The 18,061-nt window shown below is 32.6% G+C and overlaps 2 protein-coding genes across 7 annotated transcripts; both read left to right on the top strand.

The window, feature by feature from the left end:
• The first annotated feature begins 5,810 nt into the window (after positions 1-5,810).
• CLH1 (chlorophyllase 1) lies at positions 5,811-8,721 on the top strand. Its single transcript, XM_088489405.1, has 2 exons — positions 5,811-6,121; positions 7,798-8,721. The coding sequence occupies exons 1-2, from the start codon at positions 5,909-5,911 to the stop codon at positions 8,485-8,487; spliced, it is 903 nt and encodes a 300-aa protein (XP_088345531.1). The 5' UTR covers positions 5,811-5,908; the 3' UTR covers positions 8,488-8,721.
• Positions 8,722-11,940: 3,219 nt separating this feature from the next.
• Positions 11,941-17,627, top strand: EOL1 (ETO1-like 1). Of its 6 annotated transcripts, none has more exons than XM_088490217.1 (6): positions 11,941-12,125; positions 12,260-12,774; positions 12,912-14,624; positions 14,913-15,204; positions 15,834-16,143; positions 17,187-17,627. In XM_088490217.1, exons 2-6 carry the CDS (start codon positions 12,647-12,649, stop codon positions 17,405-17,407), a joined length of 2,664 nt encoding a protein of 887 aa, XP_088346343.1. In that variant the 5' UTR covers positions 11,941-12,125; positions 12,260-12,646; the 3' UTR covers positions 17,408-17,627. The 6 variants fall into 6 exon arrangements, 3 of the variants coding, with proteins under 3 accessions (XP_088346343.1, XP_016204667.1, XP_016204669.1); XR_015885890.1 differs by having other exon boundaries at positions 11,944-12,125; positions 14,913-15,199; XM_016349183.3 differs by having other exon boundaries at positions 12,029-12,275; positions 12,509-12,774.
• The last annotated feature ends 434 nt before the right edge of the window (positions 17,628-18,061 follow it).

Here is an 18,061-nt window from a genome sequence, read left to right as displayed (position 1 = left end):
TCTCACAGTTAATTTTCTAATAACTACTCCAATCAATGCAACATTAAAGAGAATATAAAAATGTGGTCCACTAGAAGTTATTCTTTTTAAAGATATTAAAACCAAAAACTTAATCAATTAACCAATAAAAATATACAACTTGACATCATATTCGACAAGATTCTAAGATTGTGTGTGGGGCTTGAATTGTCTTTTGAGCCACTTCAAAACTTTTTTTTTGTTTTTTGGTCCAGCCAATTCTAACTCATTTTTCAGTGAAAAATAATGATCAAGTTTAGTCCATGCAGAAGGCTACTAAGAATCAATATATAATAATGGTTAGAGAAATTTTTATACATAATGCTGTGTAGAAAAAATTATTATTCTTATATGTTAATTGATTAGAGAAAAATTTAAAACAGGTCTGATAATTATCTCGAAAGACAATGAGATTTTTGACAAAAAAAAAAATTTAACTTAGTCCCTGATAATTATTTCGAAAGAACAACGAGATTTTTATGCAAAAAAAAAAGTCAATATTATTTTTTTTGACACAAGAGCTGATTAGTCCCAAAAATAAAAGATCAAGGATCGAACTGGATGTTTTTTTTTTTGCCTCGTTATCATTTCGAGATAATTATCAAGAATCGAATGAGATATTCACTCAATTAAATAATTAAAGAATAAGAAAAAGATATAATTAAAAAAATAAACAGGTAGTTGTAATTAAATATGATTTAAGAATTTTGTATTATATCGAAGAGAATAAAATCTCTAATAATACGTATTAAACTAACAAAAAGTTTACACGTTCACAAACCGATCGATCATACAAGATAAACTAGTGTATTATTAGGTTAAAATTGACATTTATCTCTATTGAAGAAAAGTTTAGTGTGATATTTCTAAAATTGTTTAATGTTATGTTATAAAATGCAAGAGTGCAAGGTATATTCTTATTTAAATCTTAGAAATAAAAGAGTCAAGTTTTAGCAAATATCAAGAGATATACTTTTAATTTGCCATTATTATATTATTGTTAAAAAAATAATATTCTTACAAATAATAAATTTGTATAAATTTATTATTTGTGGACTCATTTTTTTTATTATCAAAACATAAAATTTAACCTTTTTAGTTAAATCCATATTTACTATAGTAATTACATATGAAATGATTAGTCCTATTATACTGTTACTGATTTTTTACTAAGCAAAACTTCACATTTTAAATCTACCTCCCCCACTTAAAAAAAAAAAAAAAAAAACATTTTTTAGGAAAAAAGAAGAATAGAAAAGGAAAAAGGAAAAAGACAAAAGAAAGACATTACTTCTTCCCTCTTGAGCTATTAAGCGAATATTCTCAAAATAAAAATAAAAATTTTCAGTATAAAAATTCTAGTGCCATTAATTATATCCAAGCTGAGGTGTTTTTATGTCTTTTCAACAATAAAAGACATTAAAGTAAGAGTAATTCTCTACGTCCAAGTAATTTTATATTTAAATTTATTTAAATAATTTGAATTATGTGTTTTTTTTATTCTTTTTTTTTGTGTTTTTTTTTCTTTTTTATTCTAGATGTTACGTCTTTTTTTTCTTCTTCTCCTCTTTTTTTTTATTATTTTTCAATTTCACATCACCAACAACATTTCTTTCTCTTTTTCCTCCTCTTTCTATTAGAATTTCGACTCCTTTCTTTTCATCCTTCTCCTCTATCATTATCATCATTGTCGTCATCATCATCATCATCATCATCATCATCATCATCATCATCATCATCATCATCATCATCATCGTTATTGTCATTCGAGATGCAAGTATTTCTGAATTCAAATTTATATAATGGACAATTTTTGATTCATTTGATATTATACAATAGTTTTGTTTTGATAATATTTTCGGTTCATTCGAGACGCAAGTGTTTCTGAATTTGAATTTATATAATGGATCATTTTCGATTCATTTGGTATTATATAATAGTTTCATTTTGATAATATTTTCGGTTCGTTCGATCTCTACAGAGAATCAAAATCAATAAAGATGTTAGCAAACTGTTGGTGTTGTTAGTGATGATGATAATGATTATGGAGGCGGAAGAAGAAAAGGAAGGAGGAGATAAAAAAAATTCAAATAAAAAAGAAATAGGAGGAGGAAATGAATATGGTGGTATGATGGTGGTGACAATGACGACAATGAAAAAAAGATTAAGAAAAAGGAGAAGGAGGAGAAAGAAGAAGAAAAAGACGAAGTTGGCAGCGTAAACTAAATAATTTGGATGAACTTTGGAGTAAATACCCATAATCGTCCCTGAGATTCGCGTAAATACTCAATGTAATCCTCAAGATCCCAATTTTTCCATTTTAGTCCTCCAGATAGAGCTCCGAGTACTCAAAGTGGTCCTTGGGCATATTTCTGGTGATGAGTCATCACCGGAGCACTGACGTGGCCTCTGTTTGCCACGTTGGAGGGTCCAATTTTCAATTTGTACCCACATTGGTCCCTCCCTTTATATCTAACCCTATATCCCCAAATTCTCGTAAACTTCATCTCTTCTTCTTGTTCATCGCACTCTCCTCACCTCACCTCACCTCCCTCCATCATTTAGCCACTGCTGATTGTCCCAAGTTGAAGAATATGGAAGGAAAAAAGCTGCCTGCCTCTCTAATACAACTCAACATCTGGAAAAACCCTTTTCTGGGCAAACGATGTCAGATGAAGGATCCACAGCTTTGGCCCATAATCTCCCACATCCCCGTCATTCTTTGCTTAACACTTGTACCTTCTCATACAGACTATCCATCGACCCAACAATACAACTTCTTTTATGAACGATTTCAGACACCTTCATTACCTTCACAACCGCACCATTCTGGCAGCCCCGATCTTCTGCTCTTGGTTAGCATTCTCGTCCGGTTCCAACTAGATCACTACAAAATTTCAGATGCTTTGAATTTAATTTAGCTATCAAATTTAATTTTGTTAAGAAAATTGCTTACCCTGTATCAAAATTTCTGATTTGCTTCCTCCATTCGTTGCTGCTGGAATCAGGGGTGTTACTAGCAACCACGCGGTACTTTATGATTTATCTTCATCTTCATCTGTAACAGCAAACTTCTTTTGTGTATTGCATTTTTAATTCTTTTACAATCTTCTTACTTGGCAGAATTTTGAAAGAGCCATAACTTTATCAAATGCTTACAGTGAACAGTTGAGGTAAGTTTTCTTTTGTACTTGATTTTCAATACATAATGTTTTGCATAAAATATAGATTTGAAGTAGGTTGTGATATACTTTTTTATCTACTTTATCTCTTGTGATTAAGCCAAAGGTATAAACTCTAGATAAAAAAATTTGAGTAAATTCTATTGAATCAAATTGTTGAACACATTATTCTGATCTTTCATATTGAGAAAAAAGATTCAGACTTGTGATACAGAAATTCGTTGACTGTTAGAAACGTAATTCAAAGTGTAATAAGTTTAAATGTCACTGCAGTTATGCGCATTATGATGTCACCAAATTTTATCCTTGCGGCTTACAGAAGCAACAATATACTCATTGTTTTTGTGTATTTTTTAACAGCTTATATTCTGTCTCGCTCAATACGAAACAGTAATCGATGCTTACTTGGATGGTCTTAAAACTTCTGAGGTGGCTGATCTCTCAAAGTTTAAAGTTCTGCTGCTTTCTACATTAGTAGAGTGGACGTTACAATTGACAAGAAGCTTGAGCAAATTGGTACTTTTGAGGCTCGTGATCTTAGGGGAACGAACAGAGCTTTCACCTGCAGTGCTACTCCCACCTATCATCGACATGAGTAACAGCCCCCGATAGAAGAATGAGAAGAGTGCGATGAACAAGAAGAAGAGACGAAGTTTACAAAAATTTGGGGATTTAGGGTTAAATATAAAAGGAGGGACCAATGTGGGTACAAATTAGAAATTGGCCAGCTCAGATAGCTGTTGGATCCCTCCAGCGTGGCAAACAGAGGCCATGTCAGCGCTCCGGTGATGACTCATCACCAGAAATATGCCTAGGGACCACTTTGAGTACTCGGAACTCTATCTGGAGGACTAAAATGGGAAAATCGGGATCTTGAGGATTACATTGAGTATTTACGCGAATCTCAAGGACGACTATGGGTATTTACTCATGAACTTTGATGTAAAATTGTTTGGATGTGTATTGGAAGTGGAAGTGAGGGGTGAAAAAAGGCCAGGCGGCCTGCCAGGTGGCCTGTAGTCTGGCCTGTGTTTGGTCTGGCCTGCTCTGACCTGTTATAAAATAGGCATACGCTCAAGCTCTTATAAAAGCCTTATTATGTTACTAGGCCAGGTCCAGGCTCACTAATTAGATTTATTGGCCTGTCAGACTTGCCTGGGTCTGTTAATATAAAATTATATATATAAATAATTTTTTAATTATTAACAAAATTATGAGATATTTTAAATTTATTATATTTATTATAAATATTAAATATGACATATTATATATGAATATGTTTATTAAAAAATAATTTTTTTAAATAATATTTTTATTTTTGTAAAAAAAATTATCAGACTTTTTAATAAGTTTCAGGTCAGGCCAGTCTGTATAACAGGCTAGACTTAGTACTTTAAAAAAAGCCTATAACAGGCAAGCTCAAGTAAGGATGTCAACGGGACAGGGCGGGGGCGGGGGATGATGCCTCCCTGCTCCCCATCCCCGCCCTCAAATTTGCTCCCCATCTCCGTCCCCATTCTCCGCCGTGGGAGAATATTGCTCCCCATCCCCATTCCCCACGGGGCTCCATTCCCCGCGAGGACCCCATTTCCCATCTACATAATAGTTCTAACTAATTGTTAATTTTCATATGAATAGAGCTACAAGTATCTATCTTATACAAAAACTGCAAGATTTTATACAAAAAGTCTAAATAACACGATGGTGACTTATTTCGAAATGACGTAATAGGGGACGCAACGACGAGCCAAAGGACAAAGCAGTGGACGATGTGGGAGACGCGGCAACAGAGAGGAGAATGGATACGACGGCAGGGTTACGAAAAGGAACGCCGCAAATAGAAATTATGACGCGATAAGGGTGATGGCATGGTGAGGTGTGACGATGCGGTGAGAAGGGTGGTGAGAGGGTGGCTGCAGAGAGGTTAGATGGAGTATGGACAGCGTTAGGGATCTCTAAATTGAAGAAGGGTTATGCAAATAAAGATTAGGAGTTTAGGGTTTCTATATATATGTGTGTGAGAAATGACTGAAAAATATATATGAGAAATAAACTATTAAGAATAATTCAGGAAATTCATAAATAGCGGAGACGGGGCGAGAATCCCCGCTCGGTCCCGGTGCCTGCTTCGGGGGAATTTTGTCCCCCATCCTCATCCCCACGGGAAAAATTCCCCACAATCGGATCCCCATTCGAGGCAGTCCCCGCAGGGATCCCCACGTTTCGGGGAGTTTTGTCATCCCTAAGCTCAGGCCAATTGACTACACGTTTCGGGGAGTTTTGCCATCCCTAAGCTCAGACCAATTGACTACATGACACACTAGGCCTGTTAAGAACAAAGCCTGACCTGACTTGCCCTGTTTCTACCCCTAAGTAGAACTCCTAAAGTAATCAAATTAAATTATTTATATTATTAGATAAATATGATTAATTCGTAATTTTTAAAAGACCAATTTAATTAAAAAAAATTTATAAAAACAAATTTAAAAAATACTTTATCTTTCAAAGATTAATTCAACTATTATCCCAATAAAAAAATTATATCCTTCTCCCTAAAATATCTTAGGTAAATCATATTAGACAAGATTATTGCAGCCACATATTTGACGATGAATGCAAGTTGATTACACCATGCGTTGTTCCAAAGTAACAGCAATATATATGAGTTTGTCCCTCCTAATAATCTTATCCTTGTTGTTCTTGGTGTGATGGCCACAAATGTTTTTGAAGAAGGAGAAATCCATTGGAAGAATGTGAATGTTGATTCATCCCCAAAACCTTTGCTAGTTTTATCTCCAACCGTACCAGGAACATACCCTGTGATATTGTTCTGCCATGGCTTCTGCCTTCAAAACACCTGCTACTCTAAGCTCCTTGGTCACATTGCTTCACATGGTTTCATACTTGTTGCTCCTCAGCTGGTTCGTATATAAATCTCTCTCTCTCGCTAAAATGTACGGTTTATGTAGAGTTAATACTGAAAACGGTTCTTGAATTTGTCTTTGAATTTAATGTCATTCTTGAACTTAAAATTGTGTCATAACTTAATAACAGTCGTTCTTAATATATTTTTTGGTGACAAAATAATGACGTAGTTAAAACCCTTTAAAATATCCTAAAGTACGTCGTTTATATTCTATTTGGACACTAAAATTTATCAGTATAGTGTGGCTTTCAGCGTAATTTCCGTCTAATTACGTCATTATTTTGTCACAAAAAAATATTTCAGAGACAACTGTTGTTTAGTTTTTTTCATCAAATACTTAAAGTGTAGATTCGTGTGCATTTATTTTCGGGTGAAGTTAATAGTTAAGAATGATGAGATGATTTAACATGTTTAACTAAATTAGAAGCTAATAATTTTTTATTATCAACTTCATATAAAGACAATTACATGTAAATTTTTATCAATACTTAATTGCATATCATCACAAAAACATTGCTTCTAAAAGAACCTCTTATCAAGCTTAATTTTTCTTTTTTAAAATAAAAATACAATGCTTAAGTAGTTGTATACTTGTATACGAAGCATTTCTGTTGTGCTTTATAAACAAATGATAAAGTGAAAGTTAAGAGAAATTACTAATTTGATGAAAGTTATATTAAGGGGAAAAATATCTTAATTATGAAAATTAATCAGATTCCTTCCGGTGTGAGTTTCCTCTTAATTACTAAACTGCAAAACAAGAAGAAAACAAAATAAAGACTAAAGAGCATGGTAAGTCTTATGTGAAATTTCCTTCTCATCAAAATAATTTTTCTTCCACTGTACTTAACTTGATTGCAACATGGAGTCGGTTCTAATCGGAAAAAAAAAATCATTATAAATTTCACCATTCATTCATTTTTTAGTAGTAATTTCTTAAATTTGAAACTTTAAACATTTATTTTATACACTGACCACAATAAGAAATAAGATTTTGTATATAAGAAAACTTCATGCTCTATTAAGTGCTTGTTTGCGCGTTATTATTTTGATAAAAAAAAAAGATTTTTTTTTCAATGAAAAAAGATATTTTTTTATTTTTTAATGTGTTTGGCAAATTTTTAGTAGTAAAAGTAAAAGCACTAGAAAAATAAAAAAAAATATTTTTTTTGAAAATTTGTAATTTACATTTTTTTTAAAAGATATTTTTTCCTTAAAAAAAGATGTTTTTCATGTAATAAATAAACAAAAATGTACTTTTATATTGTTATACCCAAACATAATTGATAGATAAAAAGATCTTTTTAGATGAAAAACCCAAACATAAAATTACTTTTACTTTTTCATAAGATCTTTTAAAAAAAGATAACTCAAAAAAAGATATTTTTTTTTAAAAGCTCATCCAAAGATGGTCTAATTCATAGAAAATTCTGAAATTTTATTGATTATAAGTAAGCACATTATATTTCGTTGAAAAGTAATATCATGAGTTTTAGTTGGTTCATCTAAATTTCATTTTTTTTTCATTAATTTTATATAAGAATTATTAAAATATTATTTTATTATTTTATATATATTTTTTAAATTTTAGAGAAGCTTGATGTGTATTCTGATATTGAATTACACTTGTGAATTAGTTTTTTTTTTTTTTTGGTGTACACTTGTAATTAGTTTTCAGCCGGCATACCTATGTTTGGGCCCAGCGAAGTAAAATGGGCTGGGAGTATTGTGGATTGGATAGCTGAGGGCCTTCAACCTTTGCTTCCTGAAAACGTGGAAGCCCAATTGGATAGCCTGGTTCTAGCGGGCCATAGCAGAGGTGGAAAAACTGCTTTTGCCGTGGCACTTGGTTATGTCCAAACAAAGCTCAAGTTTTCAGTGCTCATAGGCATAGACCCTGTGGCAGGCCTAAGCAAATGCAAAATGTGTAGAACACTTCCTCATATCCTCACATATGAGCCCAGATCCTTTAATTTGGGAATACCGGTTTTGGTGATTGGAACTGGGCTAGGCCCAGAGCCCAATAGCTTCACGATGATGGCATGTGCACCTGATGGTGTGAACCATGAGGAGTTCTACAGAGAGTGCAAGCCACCTTGTGCACATTTTGTTGCCAAAGAATATGGTCACATGGACATGTTGGATGATGATATTTCTGGGATCATTGATGGAGTGATATCAAAGTGTTTGTGTAAGAATGGTGTGGGCCCCAGGGAGTTGATGAGGAAGACTGTGGCTGGATTGGTTGTTGCATTCTTGAGGGCCTATTTAAAGGCCCAGTTTGAGGATCTGGAAATTATTTTGAAGGATCCGGGTCTTGCTCCTACCAAGTTAGAGCAAGTTGAGTACGTTCCAGAATGAGAAATTAAAAGATATATATATAGGGTAATGCTAGGTAGACAACAAAAAAACAGCTAGAATTTGTTTTATTTAGCATTAATTAATTGTCGCAACAATTAATGAATGTTAAATAAGGCAAATTATGGCTGTTTTTTACTGATTTTCTTTGGTTACTAAACATTTTCGATATATATATATATATTATATATATATATATATATATATATATAAATGGTCGAATGGTCAAGTTAATCACATGCAATAATTTATTGCAGCAATAAACTTTTAAATAAAATTTAAATTTACGATAAATTAGTCATTGATCTGTCAAGTTAGGAATATTATGGAATATATATATATATATATATATAGGATGTATTATATGCGAATGCATTTATAGCCATTGGATTAGTTTCAATGAATGAAATTAAACATACATAATAAATGAGGCTAAAATTTTTATATATGGATAATTTTAATGTGAAATGCAAAAATATTTGATGATTTTGGTTACACACAGTTTAATTCATGATGAAGGATTTCACCTCTAATAATACAATATTAAAAAGAAAAAGTTCTAATAAATGATATACAACTAATACATTTAATATAATAATTAAATTCATGAGAGAGAATATATTTAATAACCATTATATTTTAGCTATTATCTTTGATTTTCTTAAAATATACCTAATAAATAAATTAAAATAATTAAAATTCACATAACTATAAAATAACATAATTTAAAAAACATAAAGGCAATATTTTAAAAAAAAATTGTGTGTCTTAAATAATTCTGATAATTTTTTATAAACATAATCGCCGCCTTCCATTTTTCATTTTTTTTAATAATTAAGTAATATAGACCAGAGGACAAATTAAACATACACTATTATAATTATTATTGTTAGTTGTTTGTTTTGATAAGAAACAAACATACATTAATAACCATATTGAACAAAATATTTAATTTAGAATTGGGATAGTAATTCTCACTGCCGTTTTCTATTTCTTATTTTTTTTAAATATTTGGGTGACATGTTCCACTGCTACTTATTTTTATTTATATAGAATAAATCACTAAAAAATACTATTAAATTATTTAATTATTGAAAAATATATTTAATAATCTATATCCATTTATAACACTAAATAAACAAAAAAATTATATTAATTAAGTCTAATATTTTTGAACATACAATTTTTTATAATATAATTTCTTAGAATATTATTTTAATATGATAGAAAGATAGTGAATTAATTTGATAATATAATTTTTTTAATGTAATATTTTTTTGGAATATTTTTTTTTAAGATGACTATGATAAATTATTTGTATAATAATAATAATATATTTTTTATGTAAACAATATTACGTGAATAATAATAATTATAATAGTGTATGTTTAATTTGTTCTTTGGTCTATATTGTTTAATTATTAGAAAATAAAAAATAGAAGGTGGTGGATACGTTTATAGAAAAATATCAAAATTATTTAACACACACAATTTTTTAAAAGAACATTGCTTGTATACGTTTTTTAAATTATGTTATTTTTATAGCTATGTACTTACGTGAATTTTAATTATTTTAATTTATTTATTAGGTATATTTTAAGAAAATCAAAGATAATAGCTATAAATATAATGGTTATTAAATATATTCTCTCTTATGAATTTAATTATTATATTAAATATATTAATTATATATTATTTATTATGTATATTTAATTTCATCTATTAAAACTAATCCAATAATTATAAATATATTCTCATCTTCTCATATAAAAATACCATTCTCATATGATACATTCTATATATATATATATAAGAGAAGAGAATATTACTATTTCATGTTTATTTGTTATGTTATAGTTTGACACTTTGACCTTCCGTGATACATTTGTTAACGCTGAAAAATGGAATTTATTTTCAAAAAAAAAATTTTCTTATTTTTATGATATTTTTTAAAATAGAAAATTATGTAATAATTAATTTACGTCTAGATACTTTAATTTAAAAGTGATTTTAAGATAATCAATTGTATTGAAAGATGATGAAATTATTTACCATTCAACCAAGTTGATTTTGGATGGTAGTTTAAGAAACTCGATATTGATTAGATACACAACAATGACTACATTTCCAAAGTTGTTTACACATTGGATTTTCTTACAATGAACGTGCTTGAAAATGATTGGTGAGTCGGTAAAACATGTTTATTATTTTCCTATTTATTTATTAAGAAGAATTTGTTACTACTATTGTTGATGGCAGGTAGAAATATTCAAACATCAAGTTTCAACTTCAATCAAGCAAATAAAGGAAAAATAAAGACGGCACTAATTAAGAATTGTGATGCGACGCGAACGCATGATGTGTAGATTATGACAATTTTCTCCTCTCATTATCCATAACATGTAATTATTATGTGGTTCGTATTTATCATTTTTAATTATTTTGTTCATCTTCTAATTCTAAAACCAACATTTTAAAAATTTGCTCATCATCACGTTTTTTTCCCACATTTTGTCATTTTATTTGAGGTGAATTTGTTTGAATTACATCAATTTTTAAATGAACAAATATTTTAAAATCTCTTTTAAAAAATATTTTACTCTTTTTTCTAATTCAATTTTGAATAACGTGAAAACTTAGGTGTAGTCAACTTTACGTGAAGATAATTGAGAGTCGTTAGATGATTTGATTGATTTGACAAAATTTTTATCTAACAACTATTGACTATCAACTTCACGTGAAGTCGACTGCACCTGAGTTTTCACCTTCGAATAATTATTTAAAAAAATGATAATATTATTTTTAGAGTAAAGTATAATTTTTGTCCCCAACGTTTGGGATAAGTCCTATTTGTGTCCCTAACGTTTAAATCGTCCTATTTGTATCCTTAACGTTTATAAAAGTATTCAATGTTATCCTACTCTCAATTATACTAACAAATCAGATTATATTTTTCAATTATTCTCACCTTGGATGTATTCATTCTCACTTAGGTCTCATTTAGATGTGTTTGGTTTTAATATTATATCCACTATTTATATTTAAATTCAATTATGTCCCTATAAAAGTGAATTATGTAAATGTTGTAGGAATTAATTTCAACATTTGATGAGTTATTTTTCGTAGTAGATCATCGATTCTATCCTAGACATTTGTATTCTAACTTCAAGAAGAGATTTTTAAAACTCAAACTAAAGCGCTCATGATGTGTAATTGACGGCAAAGTAACATTGAATCACTTTTACAAACGTTAGGGATACAAATAGAACGATTTAAACGTTAGGGACACAAATAGGATTTACCCCAAACGTTGGGAACAAAAACAATACTTTATTCTTATTTTTATTTTGATAATATCTGTTTTTTTTTTAATAAATTCATACAAATATATAATGTAAAAAAATTAAGTAAAAAGTGAATTTGTGGGTAGTTTATACGGTTATTATTAAAAATCAATTACATCCAAAAAAAATGGAAGCTTTTTGAATTTAGCGGAACAGTTCCATGTTTCAATTTTTTTTTTGCAAGTACAAGAAAGATGAACAAACAGTGTCTGCAATTTGTATGTAAGATTCTTCCAACGGAAGGAGAGCCACTCTGAGACACTTTCCCTTTCACCAAACACAAAAAACAACTACAAAGTTAGTTAAAGTTCCAATTTTTATTTTATCTTTTCAATTATGATTCGCTATTCCCTCTCACTTTCATCTCTAATATATGCTCTGAAACAAACAATCACCCTTTGATACATAGCTTGATTTCCTTCCCTCTGCAGATTCAGCACTTGTTCGGTGAGTTACATCTTTTTCTGCTGTAGATCTTTCTCACCCTATTTCTGGGTACTCATTATTTTCAGCTCAAACTGAATGCATAAGCTTAAGCAGAGAACAATTATCCAATGGATTCTCTAGATTGGATCAATAGCCCATTATTCTTCCTTTATTGGTTTTATTTGCATCTTGCTCATCAAAGTAAAGGCCTTTTGTTTTGAGATTTATTGTTCTTTCTGTCTATTAAAAACAAGTGTTGCTGCAATTTTTGGGGTTTGGAAATTCATGAGCTTGGGGTAGTGGGAATGTGCCCACTATTTGTAAAGTTTTGATTTTTGTGAAGAAGAAAATTCATTGCGGAGATCTGGGACTTGGTTCATGTTTTATGCCCCATGAGGACTTTCTTCACTGCTGATTCATGTAAAGAAGCACACCCAAATGCCTTAAATCCACAGTCTTGGCTTCATATTGAAAGAGGGAAACTTCCCAAGCTGTCATCACATTCCTCTTCTGCCTCAATGTAAGTTTCTCTGTTCCTAAATTTCTATTTGAACCTTAGCTTCTTGCAGATTCAATTAATTGAGTTTCTTTTTTGCGTGTGTGTGTGTGTGTGTGTGTGTGTTTGGTGGTGTGTTGTTTTCTTTTGAAATACCATAGAGAATCCCTAATCAAGGTTCCACAGCCACCTATACTGCCATTCTATAAACCCATTGATTATGTGGAGGTCTTAGCTCAAATCCATGAAGAACTTGAGTCATGTCCTCCTCAGGAGAGGTCAAATCTATTTCTGTTACAATACCAGGTCTTCAGGGGCCTTGGGGAAGTTAAGTTGATGCGAAGAAGTCTCCGGGGAGCTTGGCAGAGAGCCAACACTGTTCATGAGAAGATTATCTTTGGGGCGTGGTTGAAGTATGAAAAGCAAGGGGAAGAACTAATAGCTGACTTGCTAAGCACTTGTGGTAAATGTGCAAAGGAGTTTGGGCCTGTAGATGTTGCATCTCATCTTCAGTTTGATAGAAACGTAAGTTCCCAGGAGGGAATTTTGACCAACAAGAGTGATGTATCGCAATATGTAATATTCACAATCGAAAATGAGAAGATAGTATGTGATAGACAAAAGATTTCTGAACTTTCAGTACCATTCCATGCAATGCTAAAAGGGTATTTCAGTGAATCACTGTCAGATACTATAGATTTGTCCGAAAACAATATATCTATTTCAGGTATGAGGGCAATAAGTTATTTTAGTTTGGCTGGAAGTTTACCTGAGCTTCCTCCAAATCTTTTGTTGGAGATATTAGTTTTTGCAAATAAGTATTGTTGTGAAAGACTCAAAGATGCTTGTGATAGAAGACTTGCATCTTTAGTTTCCTCCAAAGAAGATGCTGTGGAGCTCATGGAATATGCTCTTGATGAAAACTCTGTCATCCTTGCTGCTTCTTGTCTACAAGTCCTCTTACGTGATCTTCCAAACTGTTTGAATGACAATCGTGTGGTGGATATATTTATTCATGCTAATAGGCAGCAGCTCGAAGTCATGGTTGGGCCAGGATTGTTTGCACTATTCTGCTTCTTAAGTGAAGTTTCTATGAACCTTAATTCTAGTTCAGACACAACAGCTCATCTCCTTGAAAGGTTAGTTGATTTCTCTGAAAATGACAAGCAGAGATTGCTCGCTTTTCATCAGTTAGGATGTGTAAGATTCTTGAGGAAAGAATATGATGAAGCGCGTGGTTTGTTTGAGGGGGCTGTAAAAGTAGGCCATATGTATTCCATTGCAGGTTTAGCTAGACTGGACTATTTAAAGGGCGAGAAGCTTTTATCTTATGAGAAGCTCAGCTCAGTGATTGCCTCGGTTACTCCACTCGGATGGATGTACCAGGAGAGATCACTATATTGTGATGGTGATATAAGGTGGGAGGACCTTGAGAAAGCAACTGATCTAGACCCTACTCTTATATATCCTTATATGTATAGGGCTTCCAGTTTAATGAGGACACAGAATGCTCAAGCCGCACTAGAAGAAATCAATCGGATTCTTGGGTTCAAACTTTCATTAGAATGCCTGGAACTTCGTTTCTTTATTTATCTGACTCGTGAGGACTACAAAGCAGCTCTTTGTGATATCCAAGCTATTCTTACTCTGCGTCCGGACTATAGAATGTTCGAGGGACGTGTTGCTGCATCCCAACTCTGTACTCTAGTGCGTGAGCATGTGGAACCTTGGACAACAGCAGACTGTTGGGCACGGTTATACGATTGTTGGTCTGCAGTTGATGATATTGGATCTCTATCTGTTATCTACCAGATGCTCGAATCTGATGCAGCGAAAGGTGTTTTATACTTCAGACAGTCATTGCTTCTCTTGAGGTATGTTTTGAATATATCGAAGCCACTAGGAACTGCTTGAGAAGTATGCTATAGGTCATAAGTTCATCTCCATGCCATCATTGTAACCCAATACTGAATGTTATGCATGTTTCTTAACTGTCATCAATTGTTAGAAGTCTTGAAATAACTTATCATCAAGTGTATTAAGGTAAGGTACCTGATGTGGTAAACGGGGTTTGCAATATATGAAAACAATTAAGATGCATGACATCAACAACAGATCAACAGATCAATGTTTTGTGACTCTGACATATTTCTTTGATTTAGGCTGAACTGTCCTGAAGCAGCCATGCGGAGTTTACAATTAGCCCGGCAACACGCATCAAGTGAGCACGAACGGCTCGTATATGAGGGGTGGATCTTGTATGACACAGGCCATTATGAGGAAGGGCTCCATAAAGCCGAAGAGTCTATTAGTATTAAAAGGTCTTTTGAGGCCTTCTTCTTGAAGGCTTATGCACTGGCCGACTCTAGTCTAGATTCATCCTGTTCTGCAACTGTTATCTCGCTTTTGGAGGATGCCTTGAAGTGTCCTTCAGATAACTTGCGCAAAGGTCAGGTATGGTTCTGTTTTACCACTTCTAGGAAATATTTCACTACTTAATAGCCACTAGCTTTGCATGCACACTTCCAATTTCTAAGTAGAATAAGTTGTTAGATGGAAGCTCTTGTTATATATAACTAAGATGTTCCCCCTTAGGGCCTAGCCTAAGAAACATTCACAGACTTGAAGCATGAGCAATTTACAGTCTCATGGTTTCATCCAGATATTATAACTGTTTGATCATAATCTTTTTACTCCTTACTGTAGTCGATAACTATATGGAATTCTGATCGTTTCAGTTATATGCAATTCATTCAGCCCATGGAATTATGTTCATTTCACCCTGGATTTTTGGTTGGTTTCTCATCTTATCCCCAATATTGGGCTAGTGGACTTGATATTAAAATTTGATCATTAATTCCTTCTAGTTTTCGGTTGCCCGTTTTCCTCCATCATTCACTAGGAAGCTGACTTGTCTAGATGCTGTGTTCATCTCTTTCATCTTCACCCATGTGGATGCAGTCTATGAAGTTCTGTTGTTTGAGTTGTTGGTTATACTAACATTAAAATCTTAAGTGATATACAAGGATAAGTTTGAAGTTACCATCATTGTAGTTTTACAATTGTTCTATTTACTTTTTCAGGCACTGAACAATCTTGGAAGTGTTTTTGTTGACTGTCAGAAGTATGACTCAGCAGCTGATTGCTATATCAATGCCCTTAAAATCCGGCATACCCGAGCCCATCAGGGTCTTGCTCGTGTTCATTATCTCAAACAAGATAAGGCTGCTGCCTATAAAGAGATGACTGAACTGATTCAGAAGGCAAAAAACAATGCATCTGCCTTCGAGAAGAGGTCGGAATACTGCGACCGGGAACTTGCACAGGCAGACCTGGAGATGGTGACTAGATTAGATCCACTTCGGGTGTATCCTTACAGATACCGTGCTGCTGGTAAACATTTTTCCTCACTTTATTGGGAGAAACATAAATTAATTGCAAATATTTTTCATTCTAAAGAGAAATGGTTATTGGTTAATAACCTTCACAGAGCAGTAAATGAATATACTGGACTCCGAGATCTAGTTTTGGGCACCATATTAGTCCCTGGATCTAAGTGCTGAGCTGGCTCTGACTTGTCATACTGGACACAGGGCTAAACAGTGTCGTTTCGTTTTGGGTAAAAATGAGAAGACGAAGAAGAGTTTATATGATGTACAAATCATTATATCTCCCTTCATTCTCCAAAACAACTTCAATTTTGTCAGAGCTAGTTTAGTATTCCGTTCGTTGAGTCAACACCAGAAAGGATCCAGGGACCAATATGGTGCATGGAACTGAATCTCGAGGACCAGTATAGTGAATTTTGAATCTAAAAGACTAAAATGATGAAAGTTGTGAATCTCAAGGACCACTGTGGGAATTTAGTCCTAATTTAGCATAACAAATTAAAATTTTTGTGGAGAAAAGTCGTTGGCTGTTGTGGGGCTGGTTTTCATTTTCTCTATGTTTGTCTCTCTTTCCCCATCATTGTTTGTGCTGTGTATCTTGTAAGTTTCTTAGGACCACTTGACATCACTTTGGACCACATCTCTACGGCCTTATTTGTTGTATCCACATGTTGTTGGTTCTGGCCAAGGAACTGCCTCCACGGACAATAGCCTTTGGAGATTATGTCTTCAAAATTATATAGACCAAAAAATTTTTTGGAACTTGTCACTACCATGCTTAGTGCTGCTCTATTCCAATGTTACATAGATTTCATGAATATAGTTATTTAACTTAGTTATCATCATTCTCTAAGTTGACATACCATCCATCTTCTATTGGATGGGGTGTGGACTCTACTTAACTAGGATCCACGCCCGATCCAATGGTAGATAAGGAGTATGTCAGCCCGAAGTATGCGCAATAAGCATCTTTCGGTAGTGCTGAAAATGAAAGTGTGCGTGTTGTTTCACTTTGTTTGATTTACACATGTGGTATGGTGTTTGTAGTGTTGATGGACAACCGAAAGGAAGACGAGGCGATCGCTGAACTTTCCAGAGCCATTGCATTTAAAGCTGATTTACACCTCTTGCATCTAAGGGCAGCATTCCATGAACACAAAGGAGATGTGTTGGGTGCACTCAGAGATTGTCGTGCCGCACTCTCTGTGGACCCTAACCACCAAGAAATGTTGGAACTGCACAGCAGAGTTAATAGTCATGAGCCATGATGACACACTTAAAAGAGTGTCAACAACACCCTTTTTTGTATGTGTGTGTGTGTCTTTTGGGAAATGGAACCTGTAATGTAACATTGGCTTGCAATGAATAGTGATTGGTTTACACACCACGAAGAAAAAGAGAAGAAAAAAAAAAAATAAATGTGTAAAATTGAAAGTATAGTTAAATTATGTTCCTGTCTATAGCAATGAGCATGTGAATTCTTACCCATTTTCTCCTCCAATTTTGTAATTGTTGACCTTCAATTTCAGGATATGTGTGAGTGTGAAGATGTGTTCTTTATTTGGATATAATGGGGAGAGAATTTTTTAAAATTTTAATGTCTTTACTATTAAAAATTTAAAACTGTATCTTTTAAATGATTTTTTTATAGTAGTGTTATATAAACATAATAATATATTATTGTTCAATCAACTTCCCAAGTGTCCCAAAAGAACTCAATAAAAGAATACACACAAAATTACCTTATGTATAGTTCTAGTTTTTCTATTCTTTATAACCAGAAACAAAAGTAGAAACATAAATAAAAAAATTGTACTTGACTATATTTATAAAAAATAATTTATTTGTTGGTGTAACATAAAATGATTACATAAATCTTTAACAGAAAATACACTAGTTGTGATATAAGAGTTTCATATTTT

Source organism: Arachis ipaensis, chromosome B6 (assembly GCF_059453495.1).
Source record: "Arachis ipaensis isolate K30076 ecotype BB chromosome B6, ASM5945349v1, whole genome shotgun sequence".
Classification (NCBI taxonomy): Eukaryota; Viridiplantae; Streptophyta; class Magnoliopsida; order Fabales; family Fabaceae; genus Arachis; species Arachis ipaensis.
Note: the sequence above shows the minus strand (reverse complement) of the source record. Positions and strands in the feature narration are given on the sequence as shown.

Excerpts from the sequence above, each read along its gene's own strand:
- CLH1 (XM_088489405.1), top strand. The coding sequence starts at position 5,909 with ATGGCCACAAATGTTTTTGAAGAAGGAGAAATCCATTGGAAGAATGTG. Across the intron at positions 6,122-7,797 it reads TACTTGTTGCTCCTCAGCTG|TTTTCAGCCGGCATACCTAT; the intron begins GTTCGTATATAA and ends ACTTGTAATTAG.
- EOL1 (XM_088490217.1), top strand. The coding sequence starts at position 12,647 with ATGAGGACTTTCTTCACTGCTGATTCATGTAAAGAAGCACACCCAAAT. Across the intron at positions 12,775-12,911 it reads CATTCCTCTTCTGCCTCAAT|AGAATCCCTAATCAAGGTTC; the intron begins GTAAGTTTCTCT and ends GAAATACCATAG. Across the intron at positions 14,625-14,912 it reads CAGTCATTGCTTCTCTTGAG|GCTGAACTGTCCTGAAGCAG; the intron begins GTATGTTTTGAA and ends TCTTTGATTTAG.